General features: G+C 44.8%; 4 protein-coding genes and 2 non-coding genes across 6 annotated transcripts; 5 read left to right on the top strand and 1 right to left on the bottom strand.

Annotated features, from left to right (window-relative positions):
* The first annotated feature begins 255 nt into the window (after positions 1-255).
* Positions 256-3,073, top strand: rpl7 (ribosomal protein L7). The gene is made up of 7 exons (XM_084702994.1): positions 256-373; positions 880-979; positions 1,102-1,268; positions 1,470-1,607; positions 2,003-2,112; positions 2,406-2,620; positions 3,030-3,073. Exons 1-6 carry the CDS (start codon positions 360-362, stop codon positions 2,612-2,614), a joined length of 738 nt encoding a protein of 245 aa, XP_084559120.1. The 5' UTR covers positions 256-359; the 3' UTR covers positions 2,615-2,620; positions 3,030-3,073.
* Positions 1,309-1,401, top strand: LOC146274798 (small nucleolar SNORD12/SNORD106). The gene has a single exon (XR_014766400.1). It is a non-coding gene; the product is annotated as a small nucleolar SNORD12/SNORD106 (small nucleolar RNA).
* Positions 1,675-1,766, top strand: LOC146274797 (small nucleolar SNORD12/SNORD106). Its single transcript, XR_014766399.1, has one exon. It is a non-coding gene; the product is annotated as a small nucleolar SNORD12/SNORD106 (small nucleolar RNA).
* Positions 3,074-3,506: 433 nt separating the features above from the next.
* Positions 3,507-6,717, top strand: c8h8orf89 (chromosome 8 C8orf89 homolog). The gene is made up of 7 exons (XM_084702993.1): positions 3,507-3,909; positions 4,071-4,116; positions 4,227-4,369; positions 4,789-4,924; positions 5,203-5,307; positions 5,404-5,459; positions 6,021-6,717. The coding sequence occupies exons 1-7, from the start codon at positions 3,660-3,662 to the stop codon at positions 6,158-6,160; spliced, it is 876 nt and encodes a 291-aa protein (XP_084559119.1). The 5' UTR covers positions 3,507-3,659; the 3' UTR covers positions 6,161-6,717.
* Positions 6,718-14,385: 7,668 nt separating this feature from the next.
* On the top strand, positions 14,386-18,840 carry sbspon (somatomedin B and thrombospondin type 1 domain containing). Its single transcript, XM_084703223.1, has 5 exons — positions 14,386-15,076; positions 16,700-16,894; positions 16,990-17,068; positions 17,710-17,886; positions 18,394-18,840. The coding sequence occupies exons 1-5, from the start codon at positions 14,851-14,853 to the stop codon at positions 18,509-18,511; spliced, it is 795 nt and encodes a 264-aa protein (XP_084559349.1). The 5' UTR covers positions 14,386-14,850; the 3' UTR covers positions 18,512-18,840.
* Positions 18,685-22,303, bottom strand: terf1 (telomeric repeat binding factor (NIMA-interacting) 1). The gene is made up of 10 exons (XM_084703221.1): positions 22,086-22,303; positions 21,871-21,966; positions 21,630-21,754; positions 21,298-21,384; positions 21,029-21,178; positions 20,361-20,482; positions 20,184-20,207; positions 19,875-19,972; positions 19,575-19,648; positions 18,685-19,409 (listed from the first exon to the last, which is right to left on the bottom strand). Exons 1-10 carry the CDS (start codon positions 22,261-22,263, stop codon positions 19,254-19,256), a joined length of 1,110 nt encoding a protein of 369 aa, XP_084559347.1. The 5' UTR covers positions 22,264-22,303; the 3' UTR covers positions 18,685-19,253.

Here is a 22,303-nt window from a genome sequence, read left to right as displayed (position 1 = left end):
TAGCCACTGTTTGTGATAATTACTTAAATAGAAAAGAAATATAAAAAATATAAAATGAGTGACGTTATTAAGTAGGGGTCGTCCTATATCGCAATTTGACACATACCGTTATTCATTTCACATGAAGCCGATTTTCATAACACATAGGCTAGGCTATAGCGTGTAATACGTTAGTCTTTATCATGCATATAATGAAAAACATCACGCGCAAAATGTCCCCAACAACACGCCACTGAGTCTGACAGAGTCACTCGTGAAACTAACAGGCGATCCAGGCAGTTCGACAGACAGCAATTGGGGGCCTTAACGTTTTAACTCACACATGCGCAGGAAGATAATTCTCTTTCTCGGTGGATACAATGGCGGACGCAGAGTAAGTGATTCATGCTCCGCTAAAATCTAAGACCATCTATTAATTTAGTTATTATCACGCATAATCTGCATCCAATATCACATGATAAGTTTGTCTGTCACATAGTCAAGTTCACATTTTTTTCAAAACATGCAATATAGTACACAAAAACATCAGATGGAAGAGGCTAGTTTTCACGCCTAAGAAGCGCATTTCATTTCCACGTTTTTAGTGGACTGCCTGTTTCAAAGCGACTGATAAACCCTTTGTATTTTGCGTGTATTTTGTGTTGGCAACAGGCTATAATTTTGTGTATCTCACATTCAGTGTTACAATACCTAGACTCAAGTTTCATACCTAGCTAGCTAAAATTAGCTGGGAAAGATGTTGCCGACTGCTAACTTAATGTTCAAGGCATTGACATTGCTAAGTAAGGCTTTCGTCAACAGTCGAGCATGTATCTAATAAGCTGATAACGTGGTGTCATGGTTTCTGATGGCAAGATGTGTGTTGCTTTACCTTTGCAGGAAGAAGGTTCCGGCGGTCCCTGAGAGCCTTTTGAAAAGGCGAAAGGCCTACGCTACCATGAAGGCCATGCGCATCAAGAAGTTGCTGGCTGACAAAAAGGTACAAAAGCCAATGTAGCATTGTAATTGTTAGTTGAAATGAAAGCTTAAAAATTGTTTTTGGCTGAAGTGGAGTATAAGGTTGTAGTAGTTAGTTGCTCTAACATGATTTTCTTTAACCAGTCTCGCAAAGTGACCAGGAAACTCATCTACAAGCGGGCTGAGATGTATCACAAGGAGTACAGGGAGATGTACAGGCGCGAGATTCGCTTGTCTCGTACAGCCCGCAAAGTTGGGAACTACTATGTCCCAGCTGAGCCCAAACTGGCCTTTGTCATCAGAATCAGAGGGTGAGTCTAGTATCATCAGTCTCGTGCCAAGTAACTCTGCTTTGTGGTTAATGATGCTGAATCTTTTTTCCCCATCTTATCGACCATGGTGAAACTGAACTGAAATATAAGCCAATTGATCTGAAACCACTCAGCTGTCACTTATGTTCAGTGAAATTAGGATTGAATGGAGTCCTAAGTGTTTCTCTCTTGTGCTCCCAGTATCAACGGAGTCAGCCCCAAGGTCCGCAAGGTCCTCCAGCTCCTTCGTCTTCGCCAGATCTTCAACGGTGTGTTCGTCAAGCTGAACAAGGCTTCCATCAACATGTTGAGGATTGCTGAGCCTTACATTGCTTGGGGGTAAGGTGGACTTTACTGTTGTGTGAGACAAGACTAGATATGATGCTGGTACCTGGAGTTGTGTGTTGATGTGGTTAATGATGCTGAATCTTTTTTCCCCATCTTATCGACCATGGTGAGAAATCTGAAAATTTAAGCCAATTTGTCTGAAACCGCATCACACACACAGTGCTGGATAAATAGAGAAACATGAGTAGCCTTTTGTTGTATGACGGGTCTGAAATTGTTGGGTGAACCCATCCCACACTGAATAGATCACTGGGTGAGGACAGATGCTGATAAGCTGCCTGTTAGAACTGGCCTGTTGGACCAGTGTGTACCATCGGTCATACAACTGAATGCTGAGTTTGTGAGCTTGTGCTGCCCCTGATGTAACCATGTGACCTGTGTCTCAGGTACCCCAACCTGAAGTCAGTGCGTGAGCTCATCTACAAGCGTGGACATGGCAGGATGACAAAGCAGCGCATTGCCCTTACTGACAACGCTCTGGTGGAGAAGGCTCTTGGTATGGATGCTTCACTACTACCACTTGCACTGGTCTTGTATCTTGTACATTGTACAGGACAATGGGGACTCTACTTACACTTTTTGGTCTAGGACTAACACTTGGGCTTTGGGGTGGTGGGGGGGAGGGGGGGTCAAAGGGTGTAGAGCTTTAACCACTTAGGTGGGTAAATGTCCCATATGGTGAAGAGGACCATGTGTTATCAAGTCTTGAGATGTCCATTTGTGTCAACATGCATCTCATTCAACTCAGAAGTATCACTAAACTGGCAATGCATGATTTCTTCTTCTCAGGCAAATACGGAATCATCTGTGTTGAGGACCTGATCCATGAGATCTACACAGTTGGTAAGAACTTCAAGCCCGCCAACAACTTCCTGTGGCCCTTCAAGCTGTCGTCCCCTCGTGGTGGCATGAACAAGAAGACCACTCACTTTGTGGAGGGAGGAGATGCCGGGAACAGGGAGGACCAGATCAACAGACTAGTCAGGAGGATGAACTAGGCCATGGTGAGAGGGGAGCACTCCACACTTGTCGAATCAGAATGGGATTTATTCACCATGAAAGTTTGCACAGACAAGGAATTTACTTTGGCAGGAAGGTGCATACAATAAACATATAGGAACCAAATATTTTAATATGTGGACTATCTATACTAAGGGTACATGGGGTACATAAACTAACAGTATTAAGTGAAATTAGAATTAAATAAAATGTATTGTAGTAGTTCAGGATGGATTTCTGTTTTTAAATGTAGTCATTTAGCAGACACTCTTATCCAGAGCAGCTTTTGTAGCGTATTTTGTTGCTGTCATACTAAACATTATTTTGGCCTCAAGATAAGCCACCATGCCATGTTGTAATTGTGACCACATTTAATGTTTGCTTGCACTTAACACATATTTTTTTCCCTTACAGAATTCACGGATTTCTGATGTCTGGAATAAAACATTTAAAGAAAACCCATGTATGTGTCTTGTTTGTCTATAAAGGTGACATGATTCAAGTACTGGTAGTTTGTGTTCTTAAAACTCATAGCCATTCCCTCATCTTCTGTTAAATGACAGTGGTGCCATCTAGTGTGTGTTGCTGGAATTCCAGTTTGACCATGTGAAAATATTTTATGGAGATTTTTATAGTGTACATTTTGTGCTACACAAAGTTTAAGCTTTTGTCTGTTTATACTAGTGGTAAGGAATACACCATGGACATACGTGTATAATAACTTACTACCTGTTTACCTAGTAACCTTGACCTAATTTTGCATCCGTTTTTGAAAAATCATGAGCCTGGAATTACCAGTGCAAAATTGAGATCGACAAAAGGACAAGATGGTCAACTGTAATCAGTTATTGAACATTAACACAAAGAAAAAAAGAAATTCTGTGTGTAGTCTGTTGTCATAGCAACAGTCTGATATTCGGTAGTGGACGCCTAGCTAGCTTTTCCCGCTACTGTAGCTAGCGGGCAAACAAGGTGTCGGGTAGGTCCATTTAGGTGAATATGAACTCATTGGCTATTTGGATCTTGATGACCTGACAGGCAGCAATGTATAGCTTCATTAGCCCAAAGGTGTTAACAGGACAGGCTGCAGTAGGGTCGTTATCTACCGACTGTGACAAGGTCTATTCAGAGGCCAGCCTGCGATACACGCTGCCCGGTCCACTTGCTGCGGTCGACCACACTCATAGTTCAACTTTCGGAGCCCGCTCAAGTACGAGAATACCTGCAGGAAGACCGCCCGGAGTCAAGCCAAATAATCAGTCATTCAGGAGAAAGTGCCTTGGAATTCAGGACAGTAAGTAAGCTGGGCGTGCTTGCATGATTGATAGGGTGTTGTTGATGCAGTGAAACAAGCTACTGTACACCACCGCTACATTAGTTAAATGGTATTCATTCACATAATGGCCACGTATGCCTGCTGTTGTATTAACTGTAGGCTACCCATTTGAATTGTAGGTTCAAGGAACGGAAAAACAATGGATTACAACTGTATATTAGAGGGGTGAGCAAATCAAGAGCTACATGAGACACTGGAGAGAAATGATCCCAATGTTACTTGCTGATGTCTCCATTTTGTTCATTTTATGGTTTTGATGTGTTTGGAATACTCAGGTCAACTTTCATAGGGAGAGGTGGCACGTCTTTAGCCAGATTGGATTCAAATAACAATGGCGAAACTCCCGCCTGTGGGAGACACTTTCTGTTTGATAAGAAGTGGAAAAATGACGAGATGTGTCCAAAGTATGAATTAAGAGGTTTGTATCTCACTTATGCATTATCGTCTCATTTAGATGCGGCAGTGTGTATAAAATTGCTGTGTCACAAGGATGTGCGCGCTTCATACGTAACATCAATGCCTTCTCAAATGCTGCCACTAGATAGCACTCTCAGCACATTGCAATTTAGGCAGCCATCCTCAACACAGCACATACATAACCTGTATTTCCCCTAGTTAAAATCCTTGTCTAGGGTCCTTCCAAAAGCCCGCCCAAACGCATGATTCTGAAACAGCCTTTTAATGACTTCACTTAGCTTTAGTTCGGGACAACCTCGATTCTAATGGCTCTTATTCCTAAATCAGAAACGTGTGATGTACAACCCGTCCAAACGTAACTACCTCAGTAGACACATCTTGGGAGGTAGGTCACATCGTTCTCTTGTGGTCTGCCTCTAGACGAGAGGTTCCTCAGATCCAGTGGGTTAATCCCCCCTCTGCCACGGGACTACCAGGTGCACAGGTCTGGCAACCTCAACCGATACTCCTGCCTCAAGGAGAGGTCCCTCGGCCCAAGTCGGCCCCTCACCCTTGGGTAAGCAGCCCATTTATGAATTAATTGGCCTTTCCATCAAGCAAGCGACCCCCAACTGTACTGTCCATAATATGGCCTCACTCGAGGCACTGTGTAAGAGTGTGAGAGGCAAACTTCAACAGCCTGATAGAAATGTACAGGACTTTTCCCAGAATTTGACTGTTGTTTGAACTTCCAGATAATTACTTCTGTGGATTATTTTTGAGTGTGTGGGGCGGTGGGGGAATTGTTCTTATATAAGCAATAGCTAAATATATTGTTCTGCTTCTACCCAACAGATGCTATGAGAGATATGATCTTAACTCTGGTCCAGCCATTTTATTACCATCTGCCATCTCACTGAACGGCAGACACTCATTATCCATTGATGGCTGCAAACACAGGTATAAGTATAATACCCTTACTGTGTTTTTCATTTGCACAGAAATTGGTCCTAGTCTGTCAGTAACCATCTGCCCTTATCATTTTTTTCCTCACAGACCAAGAGTTGGAAATCGAACTTGCAGCTTATTCACCATAGGAGCTCATCAGAAAAGTAAGCATTGCCTGACCTCATAAACCCCCAGCCCTCATGAGACTCAACATCTGCCCTGACATGTTTTGTTGGATGTGGGCTTAACCTGTTTTAGCAAACACCTCTGTGAAGCAGAAGGTACAAGTCTACTCTCTGCTTCAGAAGGAGTCCTGCATATTTACAACATACAGATTGTCCATATAGAAAGTATAGCAGAACATCATGATCAGAAGTGCATAATCCTACAGTATTTTGGTGGTCAGTCAAGGAACAGTATGTTGTATATGTTTAGGTGCAAATGACATGGATTTAGAACTAACAAACACAAGTTCCCCTGGAGTTCTCCACAGCTCAGTTTTACTCATTGCAAACGTTCCATAATGTACGCTAACTAAAACCTTACTTTCTATTACGTGTTAAACCTAACCACACACATAGCCAAGTCCGCATTTTAGCTGTCTGTCTCTACTGTGTTACAGACACATTTTGCTTGGCCCCTTTACGAATGGATATTGCTGCTACAGGTGTGTTTGATGCATGCTGTCCTGGTGTCTGAAGGTGTTTTCTCTGCGTGTCTACCAGCCCAGACATACCCAGACCCAGTGAGCGGAGCAGCAGCCTCGTTTATCCAGCGCCTGTCAGAGATCTCCTATCTGGAGGGGGAGACGAGCCGACAAGAGAAGATCAAGAAGCTGAAGAAAAGCAGAAAACAGGAGTCCTGACCCGAACCCACACTATGTGGGTTAGGTGCCATTCTGAACCCACACTCGTTGCCAAAGCCCTGTGAACCTAATAAAACAACTTCTAGGAAACCAAGGTGGTTGTTTTGCTGTTGTAGCTAATGTACCTTAATAGGTCGTTGCTGCCATGATTTAGGAGTATGCTGTTCGAGGTTGAAAATGGATTCCTGGCCAGTTTTTCTCTTGTGTCTGGTAATATGTCTTCCGTTGATACAGTACATTAAATGATCAACTCTGCGATGACGTGAACTCTTTGATTTATGTGTTACTACATACTTTAATCTATGGTTTGGTCAGTGTTGATTTTACATTTCAATATTATATATTTTCTGGGTCAGTAAACTAAAAAAAAAAAAATTGACTAGTGTTTTCTGTAATGTCAGATAGTATTGGGACAAACAATTGGGTTTTTGAATAGAATTAACTTACAAAAGAAGTATAGCTTCAAATGCTGTTTGTTTTTTCTTCTCAGAAATCAAGAAGTGCATGTGAAAGTGTTATGTCCAAAGTCTTCCTGAAAATAAATTATGTATTTTTTTGCAACTTGTCTGTGTCTATCACCAAGAAAATCAAGTAACTTGGCGTCCATGCATTTCAGTTAGATTTGCAAAATAATCTCAGTGTCCAGCTTCTGCATTCCATATCCACAGTAAGGACACCAGCTTCTTTCCTCAAGGGCATGGAATGTGCTCTTTTCCCACCAAGTACATTGTTGCCTTGCAATCAAAGCGGGACATTTTGAGTACCTAAACAGTGTCGATCATTGTCTTGAACAATGGGTGCACTGATAGTCAGGGTTCCTGCAGGGTCTTAAAAAGTCTAAAATTCTGAATTTTACAGGGGGGTTTGACCCCCCCCTTATTAACACTTGGACCCCCCTGAGTTGGCTAGAGACTCCCATTGGGAGAATCCCTACACCCAACTGTAGGTGTGTGAATGAGGGAAGGGGGTTGGGAGGGAGGGAGGGAGGGAGGGAGGGAGGGAGGGAGGGAGGGAGGGAGGGAGGGAGGGAGGGAGGGAGGGAGGGAGGGAGGGAGGGAGGGAGGGAGGGAGGGAGGGAGGGAGGGAGGGAGGGAGGGAGGGAGGGAGGGAGGGAGGGAGGGAGGGAGGGAGGGAGGGAGGGAGGGAGGGTAATTGACAGTCATGAAGATCCCAAAACCCACACCTGGCATCAGTGTAGACACAGACATGACCTGGGGGCCTTGAGGTGCAGAAATAGATAGTGATTACTGAAGCACAAACACTATACAAAGTCCTGTCAGTGAGTCGGACAGATCTCTCTCTAGAAGAGCGATGAGAGAGGGACTGTGTTTAGTCCAGGATAAAGATAATGTCTATGTCCATACAATCAAATAGCAATACGGAATCATCAATCCAGGCTGATTTTGCAGGTTGCCCTTTCATTTGCTGTCTTTTTATACTTCATATTTTATTTGGATGAAAATCAGTGTGTCTCAGATGAAGGCCAACAAAGGCCTACTGTTCGATATTTAGGGTGGAGCAATCATGGTTGACCCCCAAAAAAGTCTGTTTCTGCTTGGCATCATGACAAGGCACATAGAATGGATGTCTCAATCAGAGACAGAGATGGGAAGCAAGTACTTCGTTACTGTACTTAAGTAGATTGTTCTGGTATCAGGCTCAAGGCGCACTTGTTCCGGGAGTACAACGGTACTAGGAATGGTTTGCTGGACCCAATGTTAGTTTCCTCAAGGATCACAATGACTCTTGCTTAGAGACTTGTTGCTCTTGTTGGTTAGTGGTAACTGATTTAAATTGCTGTACTCGCTGTTAAATATTTTATTTTACTGTTGCTTGCTTTTCCACAGGTACACTTGCACTTATAGTGATTCATGTTCTTTAATTGTAACTTGTTTAACTACATGCTCTTATGGTCCTTCCCGTTGGCACTTATTTTGGTTGTTCACAATAAGTGCTTCATGTTATGGCTACCCACAATTGTTGGGGGGCTATCTTGTTGTTATTATCAGTGACCTATGCACTTTGTAAAGCTCTCTCTTGGAAGTCGCTTTGGACAAAAGCGTCTGCTAAATGTAAATCAGTACTTCACTATTTGACTGGCAACTTTCACTCCTTATTATGCTTTTACTACACTCTTATTATGTTGTTATCACACTTTGATTACACTATTGTTACACAGATACACAAACTGTCTGACACTGCTCAGTTTTGCTTTAGTCCAATTATAAATGAGGAAAGAGTGAGAGAAATCTTGTTGGAAATATCAAGGGACGTAACTAGTTTTCTTACTGTGAATCAATTAAGTCACAGACTGGGAGATCAAATAGTCTAAAACAGATTGTATTGGTAGAGTTTGAATGGTAGATTTAAACTTACATTTCAAGTTTCATTTGAGTTTGTTTAATGTCAGTCTCTGCTCCTGTCCTCTAAGGTGTGTGTTTCAGGGCTACGCTCTGACCTAGAAACAGAGAGCCACCCCCTTATTCAGACAGAGTGAAGGGGCTGGATTCACTCTCAAGTGGAGTCTGGGTCTCTCTGCTCTCACTGGGGTCGCTCGTCCTTTCATGTGTAGTCAAACAAAATGACCTGGAACAAACAGTCAACAATGAGTCCTTTAATAAAAGCTGCTCTGGGACATGCCCACCAGTGGTTTATCATCCCAGAGCTGCGAAGCTGGATTGCTGCTGGGAGGATCCAAGGCTTTTATGATTTAGTTTCTTCCTTTCCCATACTCTGGGCCAATGTCATAACAACATGGTACGGTGTTTACTGCAAATCATGACAACAGCTAAAATGTTAAGACTTATTACCTGTTTAGAAATATTTATATGTGCGTGTTATGCAAGCTAAAATAATACTGTTGTTCTACATATCCTAGAGTGCAGACAGAGAAACCCCTCATACTGTAATCTTACTTAAACATGCTGACTGCTATCTTTACTCTGAATGTCAAGATTTTTACTCAGCATGTAAAGATTAACAGTGTCAGACTCCATATTGTAACTTTCCACTCCAAACTGAAAATGTAGTTTTCCACTCCAAGACGCACGCACGCACACACACACACACACAAACACACACACACATGCGCGAGAACCTTAGGATAAAAGGAGACTGACAGTTCTTCAGACTTCAGACAACTCTGTACCGCCATTGACTTGTCTCCTTGCTGCATGCCGCAAGAAATAAACTGCCTTGAGTCCTGTGACTGTGCACGACTTGATAAAATATTTTTCTGACAACCAAGTCAAATGTGAAACTCAATTAGCCGACCAAACATTTCTCCCTTTATAACACTAACAGATTTAACAACCTGTTCATTGCAGTCAGACTGTATTTCTAAACTGACCCTAGCATGAGAAGAGAAGCCAAGCTGTGTTTCACCTGACTTGATGTTTTGCCAGTCTTCTCCCCAATCAGCAGGGATCTGAGAATGCAGCCTGTCCTCCTGCCAAATCCTATCTTTGCCAACCGGGAGTATGAAAAGGGCCCCAGCTTCGGCTAAAAGGTGAGTGTTGGCTAGGGTTGGGTTAGGCCATTCATGACCATCCCGTTAACAATTAGGAGGCTCACAGTATTACTTTTATCTTCATTACCAACAGACTATATCTCTGGCATCTCTGACTAACATGGGACGTGCTGCACAAAAATGTTCTATGCTCACCTCTCTGGCTCTGTCGACAGGATTTCGCAGAGAAAAACAACAGACCAGTAAAAATTCTTCTCCGATAAGGGGCATAACTTATCGCCTGACTGTTGACTGTGTTGTCTCTCCGGTTGTGAAACGAGTCTGAACTCCTTCAATGGTCTTGTAAAGAGGTTGTTACACAGTGATCAAAAGCAAATAACGGAACAAATAAGGTACAAGTGGTAAATGCTGCACGCTGCCGGCCCAGTGGTGAGCTCAATGTGTTCAAGCAGGCCACTGAGGGGTCAAGCCTTTGTCCTTGGTCATAAAGAGAGGTGATCTCAAAGCTTTGGGAACATGGGGTTGCCTCACAATGTTTGTGCACAGGTGTCTTTTCCTTTCCTTTGAGAGTTTTAGCTAGAAAAACTTCACTTGGGTTAAGTTGTTTGACGACTTCATTTCATTTTGCATATATTTTCCAGCAGCTGCAAAGTCCTGTGCTGCTCTTATTGATCTGTCATCGTCAGGTATGAAAGTACAAGTTAGTTTGAATGAGGTGATGTCTGTTCGGCAGCAACAAACAAGCAGAGGCATGAGTAAAGTGTGAGCAAATGACATTGCAAATTCTCACACCGGCCTTCTCTGCATCGTTTAAAGATTATCTTAACATTTGCATCTACAGTTGCTGGTTGTAGATGTATACTCTTACAACATGGGATAGATAAGTGGTTCTGATCTTGGCAGATTCTTTCTCAGTTTCATTAACACACGTGCACACACACACACATACACACAAACACACACCCTATTGAATGAGCTATGACCTGGCTAATGCCCTCCATCCCCCCTGAGTGAGAGTTATAGTGTGATAGGTGATGGATGTGTCCATACTCTCTAATTAAACCCTGAGATGAACACCATCACTCCCCCTCCTAAAAGACTAGGGTCACGCTTCCCTCTGCCTCCATCCACTCCCCACAGCATGTCCCAGCTGCCCATCCAGGAACACGCTTTATGCCAGCATGTTGATTTACATACGTGTTAATGGCCAACGGGTGGGGTGAGGGACGCAGCGGGGCTATATTGCAGGCGGAGGACCGACCTTCATCCCCACCTCCATTCTCCTCCTCATCCTCGCTGTCTTCATCATCACCTTTCCCCACGGGGGCCAAGGTGACTTGCTGGTTGGCAGCGCCTCATCAGCCCCTTGGAATGATGTGAAACATGGAGGTGTCCTTCTGCAGGTGAAGGGGCTCCCATCCATTACACACCTGACAGCCATTTCTGCTAATTAATGATGCCTCGTTAGAGGGCTGACTCATCATGTCAGCAGAGTGGAGAGTTGGAGAGTCGGGATCAGAGGATCAGAAGTAGACCAGGTACAGTGTGATGGTATCTTTGAGCTAACAGATACATGCCATTTGTCCGTTAGCAATCCTGGAACGTGAATTAGGGGCGTGCAGCTGCAGTACACTCGTGTAATTAACCGAAATGATTAATTCATGGAAATGTGGATGTGGAATACAAGAAAGTACTGTTACAGTTGATGCGAGAGACATTGATTGATGGCGAGGATGTCCAGGATCCTTCACAGCTGTGGTTGTCCTCTCTCTCTCTCTCTTTCTCTCTCTCTCTCTCTCTCTCTCTCTCTCTGTTTGTCTCTCTTTCCCTGTCTCTCTCTCTCTTTCCCTGTCTCTCTCTCTCTTTCCCTGTCTCTCTCTCTCTCTCTTTTCACATTTTTGCACAGTTTACATTACATTTTTACCAGCACAGATTAGACACATTTAAAAGAAAAATTACAAGGAAAAAAAAACACGTATATACACACATGGAAATATGATGACTGCATAAAGGGAGTTCTATGTTTTTAACTGTGAGCAGAGGAGTGCAGACTGGGAGAGACAGAGACAGCAGTAAATTCTCCAGATAAGGTAGAACAAAGAACTTCATTCAATACACTGCCACACAGCTAAAGCCGTCAGGAAAAATAAATACGTTAAATTAAATAATCCATGCCTCTAAATCTTACTGACCGGTCAAACATTTGTAAATGCCTCGTAACTCATGTTTTGCATTTGACAGTGAGGACGGCTGTATGCAGGCTGTTGTGAGGAGAATGGCATTTTCATGTGACTTGAATAGAGGGTAGAGAGAGAATGAGAAGGAGATAGACAGAAAGAAAGAAATAGAGAGAGTGAAAGAGAGAGAGAGAGAGAGAAAGAGAGAAAGAGAGAAAGAGAGAAAGAGAGAAAGAGAGAAAGAGAAAAGCAAGTCAGTGCTGATCGATGTTGGTCAGCGACCATGCTGTCACATCACCGTGACAACAAGTATCGGAAACAAACAGGTCAAACCCACATCCATTGGTGAGTAAAGTATTTGTCCCCATAGTGGCCCAGGACAGCGGTTACCATGGAGACCAGAACTGTTTCGGATTCCCCATGCAGACGAGATTGACCTGGGAACAACTCCACTGTCTCCTCGACTCCTGCACAAGAGCCTGAGGCATGCTGTTCACTATCACTTTGTACTCTGCTCCACCACCCCTCCACCCCCCCCACCCTCCTCCTGTTCCTCTCATATTCCTCCACGTTCCTGGAAGCGTCGTTTACATGACAGGAAGTGTGAGCCTAACATCGAGGAGATCATGTGATGGTATAATGCACAGCGCTCTGCTTGATACCAATACCTTACGCTGTCTTTGATGTCACATGAAAATCCACAGCAGAGCCGACACAGGCCTCTGGGAGAGTCTCCTGTTTCATCAATGATTTAGATAATGTGCGTATGCCTGACCAAACCCAGTCAGAACAGATAAAAGGTGTGTTTATGTGTGTACGAGAGAGATAGAGAAGGAGGGAGAGTGAGAGAGCAAGGGTGTGCATGCTTTTCACCTAACAGGATACATGAGACTTAGGTTGTCTGCAGTGAATGCTTAACCATCCACATGCACACTTAAGCACATACCCACACAGGTATTTTCTCAAACAAGGACAGGATGTCAAGGGTGAGAGGCCTGTCAGACTAAAACACACAGTCTTTGATGTGCATTTCTAACATGCCTTTACTTCGCAAACACTCTCAGACTTTGATACAGTTGGAATTCCCAGTCAGCAAGCATCGTTTGGACCAAATGAATAATTTTCAACAAGTTCACTTTGTATATTTATCTTAAACTACAAAAGCAGTGTTTAAAAAAATCTGTTGCAGTTTTATACAATAGAAAACCCAATATAACAATTTCCAGACACCTGTGTCAATATTTGATCATAGAGGCTGGTTTGAATAGATAAGTTCTCTACTCCCTGATGTTGTCTCATAGTCAAATTCTTTTGACACTCCCTTTTTTCATGGGTCAGATAAACTCAATAGAATATTCTCACAACACAACTCGGAACAATGTGCAAGAAAACATCAAAACACACTATCCATTCTTCAAGAGGTCACACTGGTCTTAGTAGGCAGGCTGAGATCCATCTGCCTGCTTGATGGTGATGAAGGAGACTATTAACACTGCTTGACCAAGCTGCTCTTTGACGCGAAGGAGAATCAAAGGCTAGGAGAGAGATGGTCAGTAGGAGAGGGGCCAGAAGAGGCCATCTCCCCTCTTCAAACATCTCCTGGGTTCATGTGCAACAGGGGGGCTTAACCTGGGCGTGGCTTCCTGTCAGGCACAAGCTCCTCCAGGAAGCAGAGCGCAGGAGTGGAGGCTTAATAGAAAGCACTGCTCATTCATCCAGGGCCCCTGTACACACACATCTGCACTATATCAATAATCTGCCTGTCAGCATTGGAGATACATTTTGATTTGAAGGGGACTCAAATTGGTCATAGAACATTTTAATGTAATTTAAATGTATCCAATACAAACTTGAGGCTGGCACAAATTATTTCGCAGGCACACCTCTTGCAACTTGATCTCTCAATTTCATTATGTTTTTTTTTGTCTCTAATGACTCTTGAATAAAATAAGTACTTAAAGAAGCTTGATTTGTGTAAGATGGGCCTGTGTAGAATCACAAAAGCATGCTGTCATGTGCTTTCACTGTCGAACCTTGTAGAAGTTATGAGACTGTAGCTGTGAAGCATCACATCCACTACACCACAGTGAAGTCACCTGATCAGGCAAAGATTCCCAGTGGGACGGGTACTGACAGTGACCCGGTGTAGGCACCATTCCATATTTAATCCATGCTATCAGGGAATCTCTTGAAATCCTTTGGTCGGTCTTATAAGCATATATAAACAGACATCAGGGGAAAAGTAAAAGGACAGAGGGAGGTGACAACCAAAGGGTGACCTGTACGAGGGTACAACAACCCCACACCCCTGCCGCTATGACCTGGAGCCTGGCCAAAAGCTCACATTCCTCCTACTGCCTCTATTGTCTCAGGCTGAGACACAAGGTGGCACAGAGCTGCTGGGCAAGACCGACTTACACAGAACAAAATACAGTGAGAGGGAGAGATAGAGAGAGAGACTAAGAGAAAGAGAGTGAATAAGAGCAAGGTGGAGGGAGGGTGGGCATGCAACTCCGCCCCTCCTCTCTCTCTCTCTCTCTCTCTCTCTCTGTTGTGTTCGTGAGTCTCCTCCTGTTGGACAGACAGGAGGGAGGGACTCCGTCTGAGAGGGAAGGAGTGATTCCCTGGAGGGTAAGGTCTGGGAGTGGGACAGAATACACCCAATAGGCACATCCCAGTGTGCACAGAGACAGATTGAGCAGAGCCTGAGTGGAGTTGCTGCTTCTTTGGGCTGCAGAGTAGTCCTACTGCTAGGGGAAAACAGAGGGGTGGAGTGGAGAACAAGCTGGACGCAGGAATTTCAGGTCACAAGGGCTTGTGTGGCAGCTTTAGCCTGGACTAGACTGGGTTGGACTAGGTCGGTGTTCGATCTCTCGACTGACACCAAGGCAGACATGTAGCCTGTAAGGGAGTAAACACACTGAGAAGAGCACACACGTAGAGACTGTGTGGGTAAGACAGACACATACACAAACTGTCTTCTTTGCATTTGTGTGGGTAGCACGGAGGTTGCCATTTGGTGTGCCCCCCTTTTTTAACACCCTATGATGTGGTCCTTTGGGGAGTATGGCAGCATGCTGTTGGTGGCAGCTACTCTGGGAATGTACCACTTAGTGGAGGGGGGGTGCTCTGGAAAGTGTTGCCAAGGCACAGACCTTACCTGCGTTACGACCGATTGGAGGATGGACCGAGTTTATGGAACGTGCTACTGTGACGAGGGCTGCATCAGGACCAAGGACTGCTGCTTCGACTACTCCACAGAGTGTCCAGGTAGGATACGTCCCTATACTACAAGTCAGACATCAAAACTGAGCCAAAAGAAAGAAATAGAAAGCCAGCAAACACAACAACTGCACATGCGATAACGTTGAAAAGAAATGCTGTCACTTTTTAAAAGAATGGCACCTATACTGGGCAACACACTTGATATTTTCTTGTACGACTCACCAACTGGCAAACGTCCATACTGTAAGTTCCCTCTGTATCTGAGAGCCTCTTGATAACTATCTCCAGCTATCTACCTCTGGGCCCAGGGCAGTCTTGTCTCAAAAAAAATGCTTTCTCCTCAGTACTGTACACTGATACTTCTGTCACGAGGCATGAGGGTGATATAGAAGCATTGATAAGTAACTGCTGGGGAATGTCAATCACATTATCCTAAATGTATCTGAATGTATTAATCATCAGATTTTCTAAGCAGTTTTGGTATGATGGATGAACACACTGCACCTCATCCACATCTTACATTCTGCTTAACATCAAAGCTTGAATCTAAAAAAAACTTGAGGGTCTACTGAAAAGAAAATCACAGGATTAACTGGCTGAATGGACTCAAGTTCATTTGGCCTGTTCTTAAGCCACTCAGGGTTTAAGAGGAAACACAAATTCTTCAAGTCCAAATCAATTTCCAACCGAGTCCAACTTCCACTTCAACAGGTTACATACTCTACTTTGCATGACCACTCCACTGGAAAAGTGCATTCATTAAGACACTGTTGATTGTCTAACTACTCAGTGACAGACATTGCTGATTGTATTCATGCACCCTTCTGTTTTTCGAAAACAACTCCACAAAGAGACCAACGATGTAACAGTTGGTTACTGTTCAGTAGTGAGTTTAGGCTTAGTCCTGGTCCCCCACCTCATGTTGGTCCCCCACCTCGCGTTGGTCCCCCACCTCGTGCTGGTCCCCACCTCGTGCTGGTCCCCACCTCGTGCTGGTCCCCCACCTCGTGCTGGTCCCCACCTTGTGTTGGTCCCCCACCTCGCGTTGGTCCCCACCTCGTGCTGGTCCCCCACCTCGTGCTGGTCCCCACCTCGTGCTGGTCCCCCACCTCGTGCTGGTCCCCCACCTCGTGCTGGTCCCCCACCTCGTGCTGGTCCCCCACCTCGTGTTGGTCCCCCACCTCGTGCTGGTCCCCCACCTCGTGCTGGTCCCCCACCTCGTGCTGGTCCCCACCTTGTGTTGGTCCCCCACCTCGCGTTGGTCCCCACCTCGTGCTGGTCCCCCACCTCGTGCTGGTCCCCACCTCGTGCTGGTCCCCCACCTCGCGTTGGTCCCCACCTCGTGCTGGTCCCCCACCTCGTGCTGGTCCCCACCTCGTGCTGGTCCCCCACCTCGCGTTGGTCCCCACCTCGTGCTGGTCCCCCACCTCGTGCTGGTCCCCCACCTCGTGCTGGTCCCCACCTTGTGCTGGTCCCCCACCTCGTGTTGGTCCCCCACCTCGTGCTGGTCCCCACCTCGTGCTGGTCCCCCACCTCGTGCTGGTCCCCCACCTCGTGTTGGTCCCCCACCTCGTGCTGGTCCCCACCTCGTGTTGGTCCCCACCTCGTGCTGGTCCCCCACCTCGTGTTGGTCCCCACCTCGTGTCTCCCGTGTGTGTGGCCCTCCAGCCCAGCCGTGTGTGGTGACTGAGTGGAGTTACTGGAGCGGCTGCTCCCAGCCCTGCCAGCCCTCGCTGAGAGTCCGCCGGAGGCACATCCTGCAGGAGTCGAGAAACAGCGGAGAGCCCTGCTCCAGTGTGGAGGAAAAGGCTGGCTGCAGGGAATACAGAGACCACCAGGGGACTCACTGTGGAGTCAACATAGGTACACATGCTGCCATCACACACCCACACATTTGAATAATTGAATCATTTTAATATGAAAGTACATTTGGTGTATCAAAATGATTCTTTGCTCAGGTCCAGCATTCATCACCAGCATTAAGTTTGGTAGAGGAAGGCCAAAGCATGATATCTATGGAACCTCTCTGGACCCTGGGTATGTTTCTCATCACATTCTACATTACACAATACACACAGATAAGATACTGTATGTATTATCGCAGAAAAAGAGAGCTGGAATTTCAAGGGAAACGAATATTGAAGTCACAGGGTAAGCCTCACTGTGTGAAAGTTCATGGTCATCACTGTGACCCTTATTGTGACAAAAACAGCCCATTAGCCTCTCAGAGTAAAGTACACAAATATGCCTGCTCACCTGGACACCTGGATGTGACACACACACACCCACTATCCTGTCAGCTTTATGAGTCTTTGCAAAGCCCTTTGAAATTAAACACTGCTCTCCGAAACATGAATGGCAGTATAGTAGCCTACAAAGAACTGAGGCCTGAAGGGGGGGTCAGATATGAACAGACAGACCACACCCAGCTTTAGGTCTGCCTGACCAAGATCTGAAACAAAGACTCATAACACTGTCAACATGGTCTAACTGCATTCTACAAGAGTAATGTCAATTGACAATACCAAAAAGGGGTACAGCTCAGTGGTAGAGCATTTGATTGGGGATCAAGACGTTATCGGTTCAAATATTCCTGCATGGTGCTTTTGCTCATGAATAGATCAAGTATTTAAAAGAACCTGGCACCAACTGCATATATCCAACCTGTTCTCTGCCAGATTCTGTATGAAATACAAGATGGAGTCTCTCACCCCTCACTGCACAGTGGAGAACCAGCCACACACACAATGGATGCAGTACTTAAGGGAGGGTTACACAGTCTGTGTGGCCTGCCAACCACCTGCCATGCAGAACCACAGCAGCAGCTGCCATGGAGACGGTCAGGAATATGACAGGTATGGAGACCCAGGGAGATCAACTGGGAAAATGTACAAAAACTGAAAGACAAGCTCCCTACACAAGATGTTGTCAGCCTTTTCCTGTGCTTGAGCTGTAACATGTGACTCGGGAAAACATGTTCGCACACACACCAACACACAGCCGTGAGTGTTGGAGTGACCACAGTCATGTCTTTGTACTGAGCAGTCTGGACCCCTCACCACTCTCCTGTGAACATGACCTTTGCACATTTCTAAAACGTGGTATTGGTGCAAGTGTTCCTTTAGAGCTGAAACTTGCCCTACATATCACCTCCCATCACTCTACTCCTTGCAACAGAAAATGCCCCAAATAAGCCCTCCTGCTAAAGGATTTCACCGGTTAAGCACACTGAACTCTACTTGATATTGTCACATTGGCCTTGGTATTTGACATCCTTCAGTTGCTAACAAACAGCTTTCTTAACACTCACATTAAACGTCACCATGAGATGCTCTGACAGTATGTCCCTGTGTGTGTTGCAGTGATGCCCTGCTCCACTGGCAGGCAGTGGGGAACCCTCGCTGCAGAGGGACTTGGAAGAGAGTCCAGAGGACCCAGCACTGTTCCTGTCCGCAGGTTCACAGCTTTGTCTTCATTTAAGTCTCAACATTCATCTTACCACAAAGCACGACTGGCTGAGATACTTCCAGCTGGACCAGAATACCACATGTTATTTATTACAAGATTCAGCATGCATTCAGTAAGTTATAGAGACATAAACACACTGCTCCACCATTATACATCTCATGAGTCACTAAAGGAGGACAAAGAAATGATACAAATAGAAACGGCTTTAATGTCAGCCATTTGGTGACTGGAATGTGATCTGTCCCCATACACACAAAGCACAACCCCTTACATTTGCAAGATGAATTGAAAAGTATGTATATTACAACTTGGGTAAAATGTACAATAAATTGAATACAATACATTTTTCCCCAATGTTTTGAACACAAATCCCATCTAGTTAGATAAGGATAGGACGTTTTTCGCCCTCTGCTGGTAGTAGTTAAACTTGACCTACTCAAAACATGCCACCATATTTGTGGAGCCTTCACACACATTACAGTAGAACATTCTAGCAGCATATGTCCAAGCTCCTATGATGCATAACTATGAAGGAAAAAGTGAACAGCAGGTGGTCAAAGCTGCATCCTTCAACAGAGACACGGGCCATTGAGTTTTGTATGTTGAACACATCAAAAAGCGATGCACTGCATTTCATGCTAAAACAGTGTACAGTCAAACGTACTATCAAGACATGGGTTCACGTCCACGAGCATAAAAAGTTGCCCCGAATGCAATTCATTTAGGGCAGCTCAGGTAAAATCAGACAACATCTTTAATCCATAAAACGCTTCTTCAGAATCCTCCAGCGGTCTTTGAGCATGACACCGGTGCGATTCCCAAAGTTGTAGGAAAGCAGGATTTTAGACCACTTTCCCTCACCGTAGCACTTGACGCCCTGAATGATCTTCTCATCTTGCAAGGCTGTCCACTGACAAACGAAACCACACAGGCCATGAGCTAGCAGGAACACACGACAACACATGGTGCAACCCCTCATGTCTCAAAGCTTGACTTATTTCTGAAAGCTTGCAGTGTCTGCTGTGCAGCCTCCGTTCTGGACCTCCCTATCCAGGTGAACATTGGTGTTACTGACCTTCCGCTTGGCTCTGCTCCTCGACGCATGGCGGGCTGGTGAAGCGGCTGCCAACTGCAGCCGATCTCCGTCTTCTGATAATAACAGGCGCAAACAAACGGACTCTAGTTTTCAAATGTTTCCTTTCCAGTATTATTATCTACTGATAAACCCACGGATGAATTATCAATCGTTAGCTTCAGAGATGACAAGTAAAAATGGAATGAACATACAAAGTACACACACATACAGTATATAGGTGAACACAATGTAAAGAAATGGCTGTGCTGGATCACGTTCTGATGGAAAGGCAGAACCCACCTCCGTTTCCGATCCTCCTGAGTACAACCACGGGCTTCTTGCCAGATTCAGGTTTCCACGGTAGCTCATTCTTAGTTGACAGCAGTTTCTTTTTGGGTCTGAGGAGAAGCACTATATCATGCGAGATGTTCTGTTTGCCCCTGCATTTGCCCCTAATGTAATTGTCCATAACTCTCTGTGCTGCCTTGATGACCACATGTACGGGCCAAGTGACAGACTGGACCATGCTGCTGGCGTGAGCGGTGAACATTCACATAGCAAGGAGACTCAATCAATCACTCAGGGCAGAACTGTGTCTTTTATACTCACCTCTTAACCGGGGTTTCTTTGTTACTGTATGAAACAAGGCACATAACATATTCAGACTGGAATATTAAAAGCAATATAGACAGATGATGAAACAGCAGCGCAGACTACTGTGGACGGTTATGTTTTTTTTTTTACGCCAGACCGTTTTCCATGGAGAATATCTGAACAACGACTTACTCCTGGGTGACGGGGGTGGATTCACTCGTTGACTCGGATTGTGTTTCACTCTCTTCAGTCCCTGTGTCCTCCAGCTGGTCAGCACATACCTTAACCACCTTGGTGGCAACCTTGGTGGCAGCCTTGGGGACAGATACAAGCTTTACAAACACACAACTAGCTGGGTCGACACTGCTCTCAACCTTTACCCAGCAGCTACAACATAAGAGAACACCTCATTCAACATGGTTGAATACAAAACTGCAGATCTGACTGACAGCTCCAATTAGATCTGACTGTTAATGCATGACCAGGATCAGTCAGTGGACCATTACTCATAGGAAAGGGCTTGACTAGCAGCTAGTGCTACAGGCCTCTTCAGTGTTTCATAGGATCCACAAGGAACAGGTCACATTATGGGGAATATGGTGGAGCAGAAAATTGGTTCCCATTATTATATCTAAACCTTTTCCTGTTTGAACAATGGCTTGGTTCACTGGAGCACACATTGGCATCAGCCAAGACCATCTGGCTCCTTTAAACATATTGAAGTTCACACTGACTCTACTTCAAGATAATAATATATAATGTGTTGATCAATAAATCTGGCGGGGTTGACTATTAGTCCATACTGCTGGCAGGTTCAGATGCTTCCTGTTAGTAGGCAAACATTGAAATGTGTTTAGCACCTTGAGGAGGAAGTCACAAGGGTGCAGTTTCAGGTAGGCCTCCAGAAAGTTCTGGATGGCATCCAGTAGATGAGTGAAGCTGAAGTTGAGGAGATAGGCATGGTTGGTGTCCTTCCTCTTTATGATGGATGACAGCTTGATCCCCAAATTCTGTGGAGGGCCAGGGGTACAGCTCTCACCAAATGCCAATGCAGAGGGGAAGGTTATAAAAATGTATTTCATGAGATAATCAAATAATAAATAAATAAATGTACAAGATTGAATCTAACCCGTGGGATTTTACATTCCTCCAACAGCCACTTGAGGACAGTGGAGGCCATGGAGCATTGACCTGTCTCCAAGCACACAGCCACCGACTGGAGAAGAAGCAACACATATAGTTTTTCTTATCTTTAAGTGATTAACGTATGTTAATCAAAAGCAAATGCACATGCACAATGCCAGCCGTTAATTCTGACTAGCAACATTATTATCCAGTCCTGAAAAGAACGGTACGGCACTTTCCTAGAAATAGAAAGATCAATCGGGCCTGGGAACAACAACAAAAGTGAAAAAAGAAAAACAACAACAAAAGTGAAAGCTGTGGGGCATTTGACCTTACCTGAACATATAAGAGATTGGTAATGTCCTCAAAAAGACGGTCGTCCGCCACCGTTTCTTTGAGTAGTTTCCAAATGTTGATGGCAGAAATAAGAGGTGTCACTTCAACCCCATCATAATGCATGTCTGTAACGAAGATTAACGCAACTGACGTTAATACCACCAGCTGATGCTAGCTACTGTATTTAAGCTAATGGCACAGGCTATACTTCATTAAGCTTTGCAAAAGATTTGTAACTTACCCAAATCCTTCCCGTGCATTACCCTCGTGACGAACCCCGCTATGCTTCTCTTCTCAGACAAATCGAAATTTATAAGAGGCATACTCCCAAGTATAGCTGCAATTAAATTCAAATATGTTGATATCAGTTTGGTGCCACTGTACCGTAGTATCTTGCTGGTTGTTTAGCCCAGAGCCATAGGTTAGCCTAGAGAAAAATTTTACATCACAACTTACCGTCCAAATTAATGACCGTTTTCTCAAATTCCTCTAGTTGATCCTCCTTAAAGTAACGACACATACTGACAAAATGAAAGTCAATCATCCATCGTTTACAAAGAGTTGTAACTTCCGAAAATTCCACCATATCATCATTTGTGCTCGGTGTCTTCAGTTGACTTGTATCAGCCGCCATGTCTGTGTGTTTTGGAAACTTTGAAGGGTTTGTGTTTCAA

This window comes from Hypomesus nipponensis, chromosome 8, assembly GCF_054491055.1.
Source record: "Hypomesus nipponensis isolate SF chromosome 8, ASM5449105v1, whole genome shotgun sequence".
NCBI lineage: Eukaryota > Metazoa > Chordata > Actinopteri > Osmeriformes > Osmeridae > Hypomesus > Hypomesus nipponensis.
Note: the sequence above shows the minus strand (reverse complement) of the source record. Positions and strands in the feature narration are given on the sequence as shown.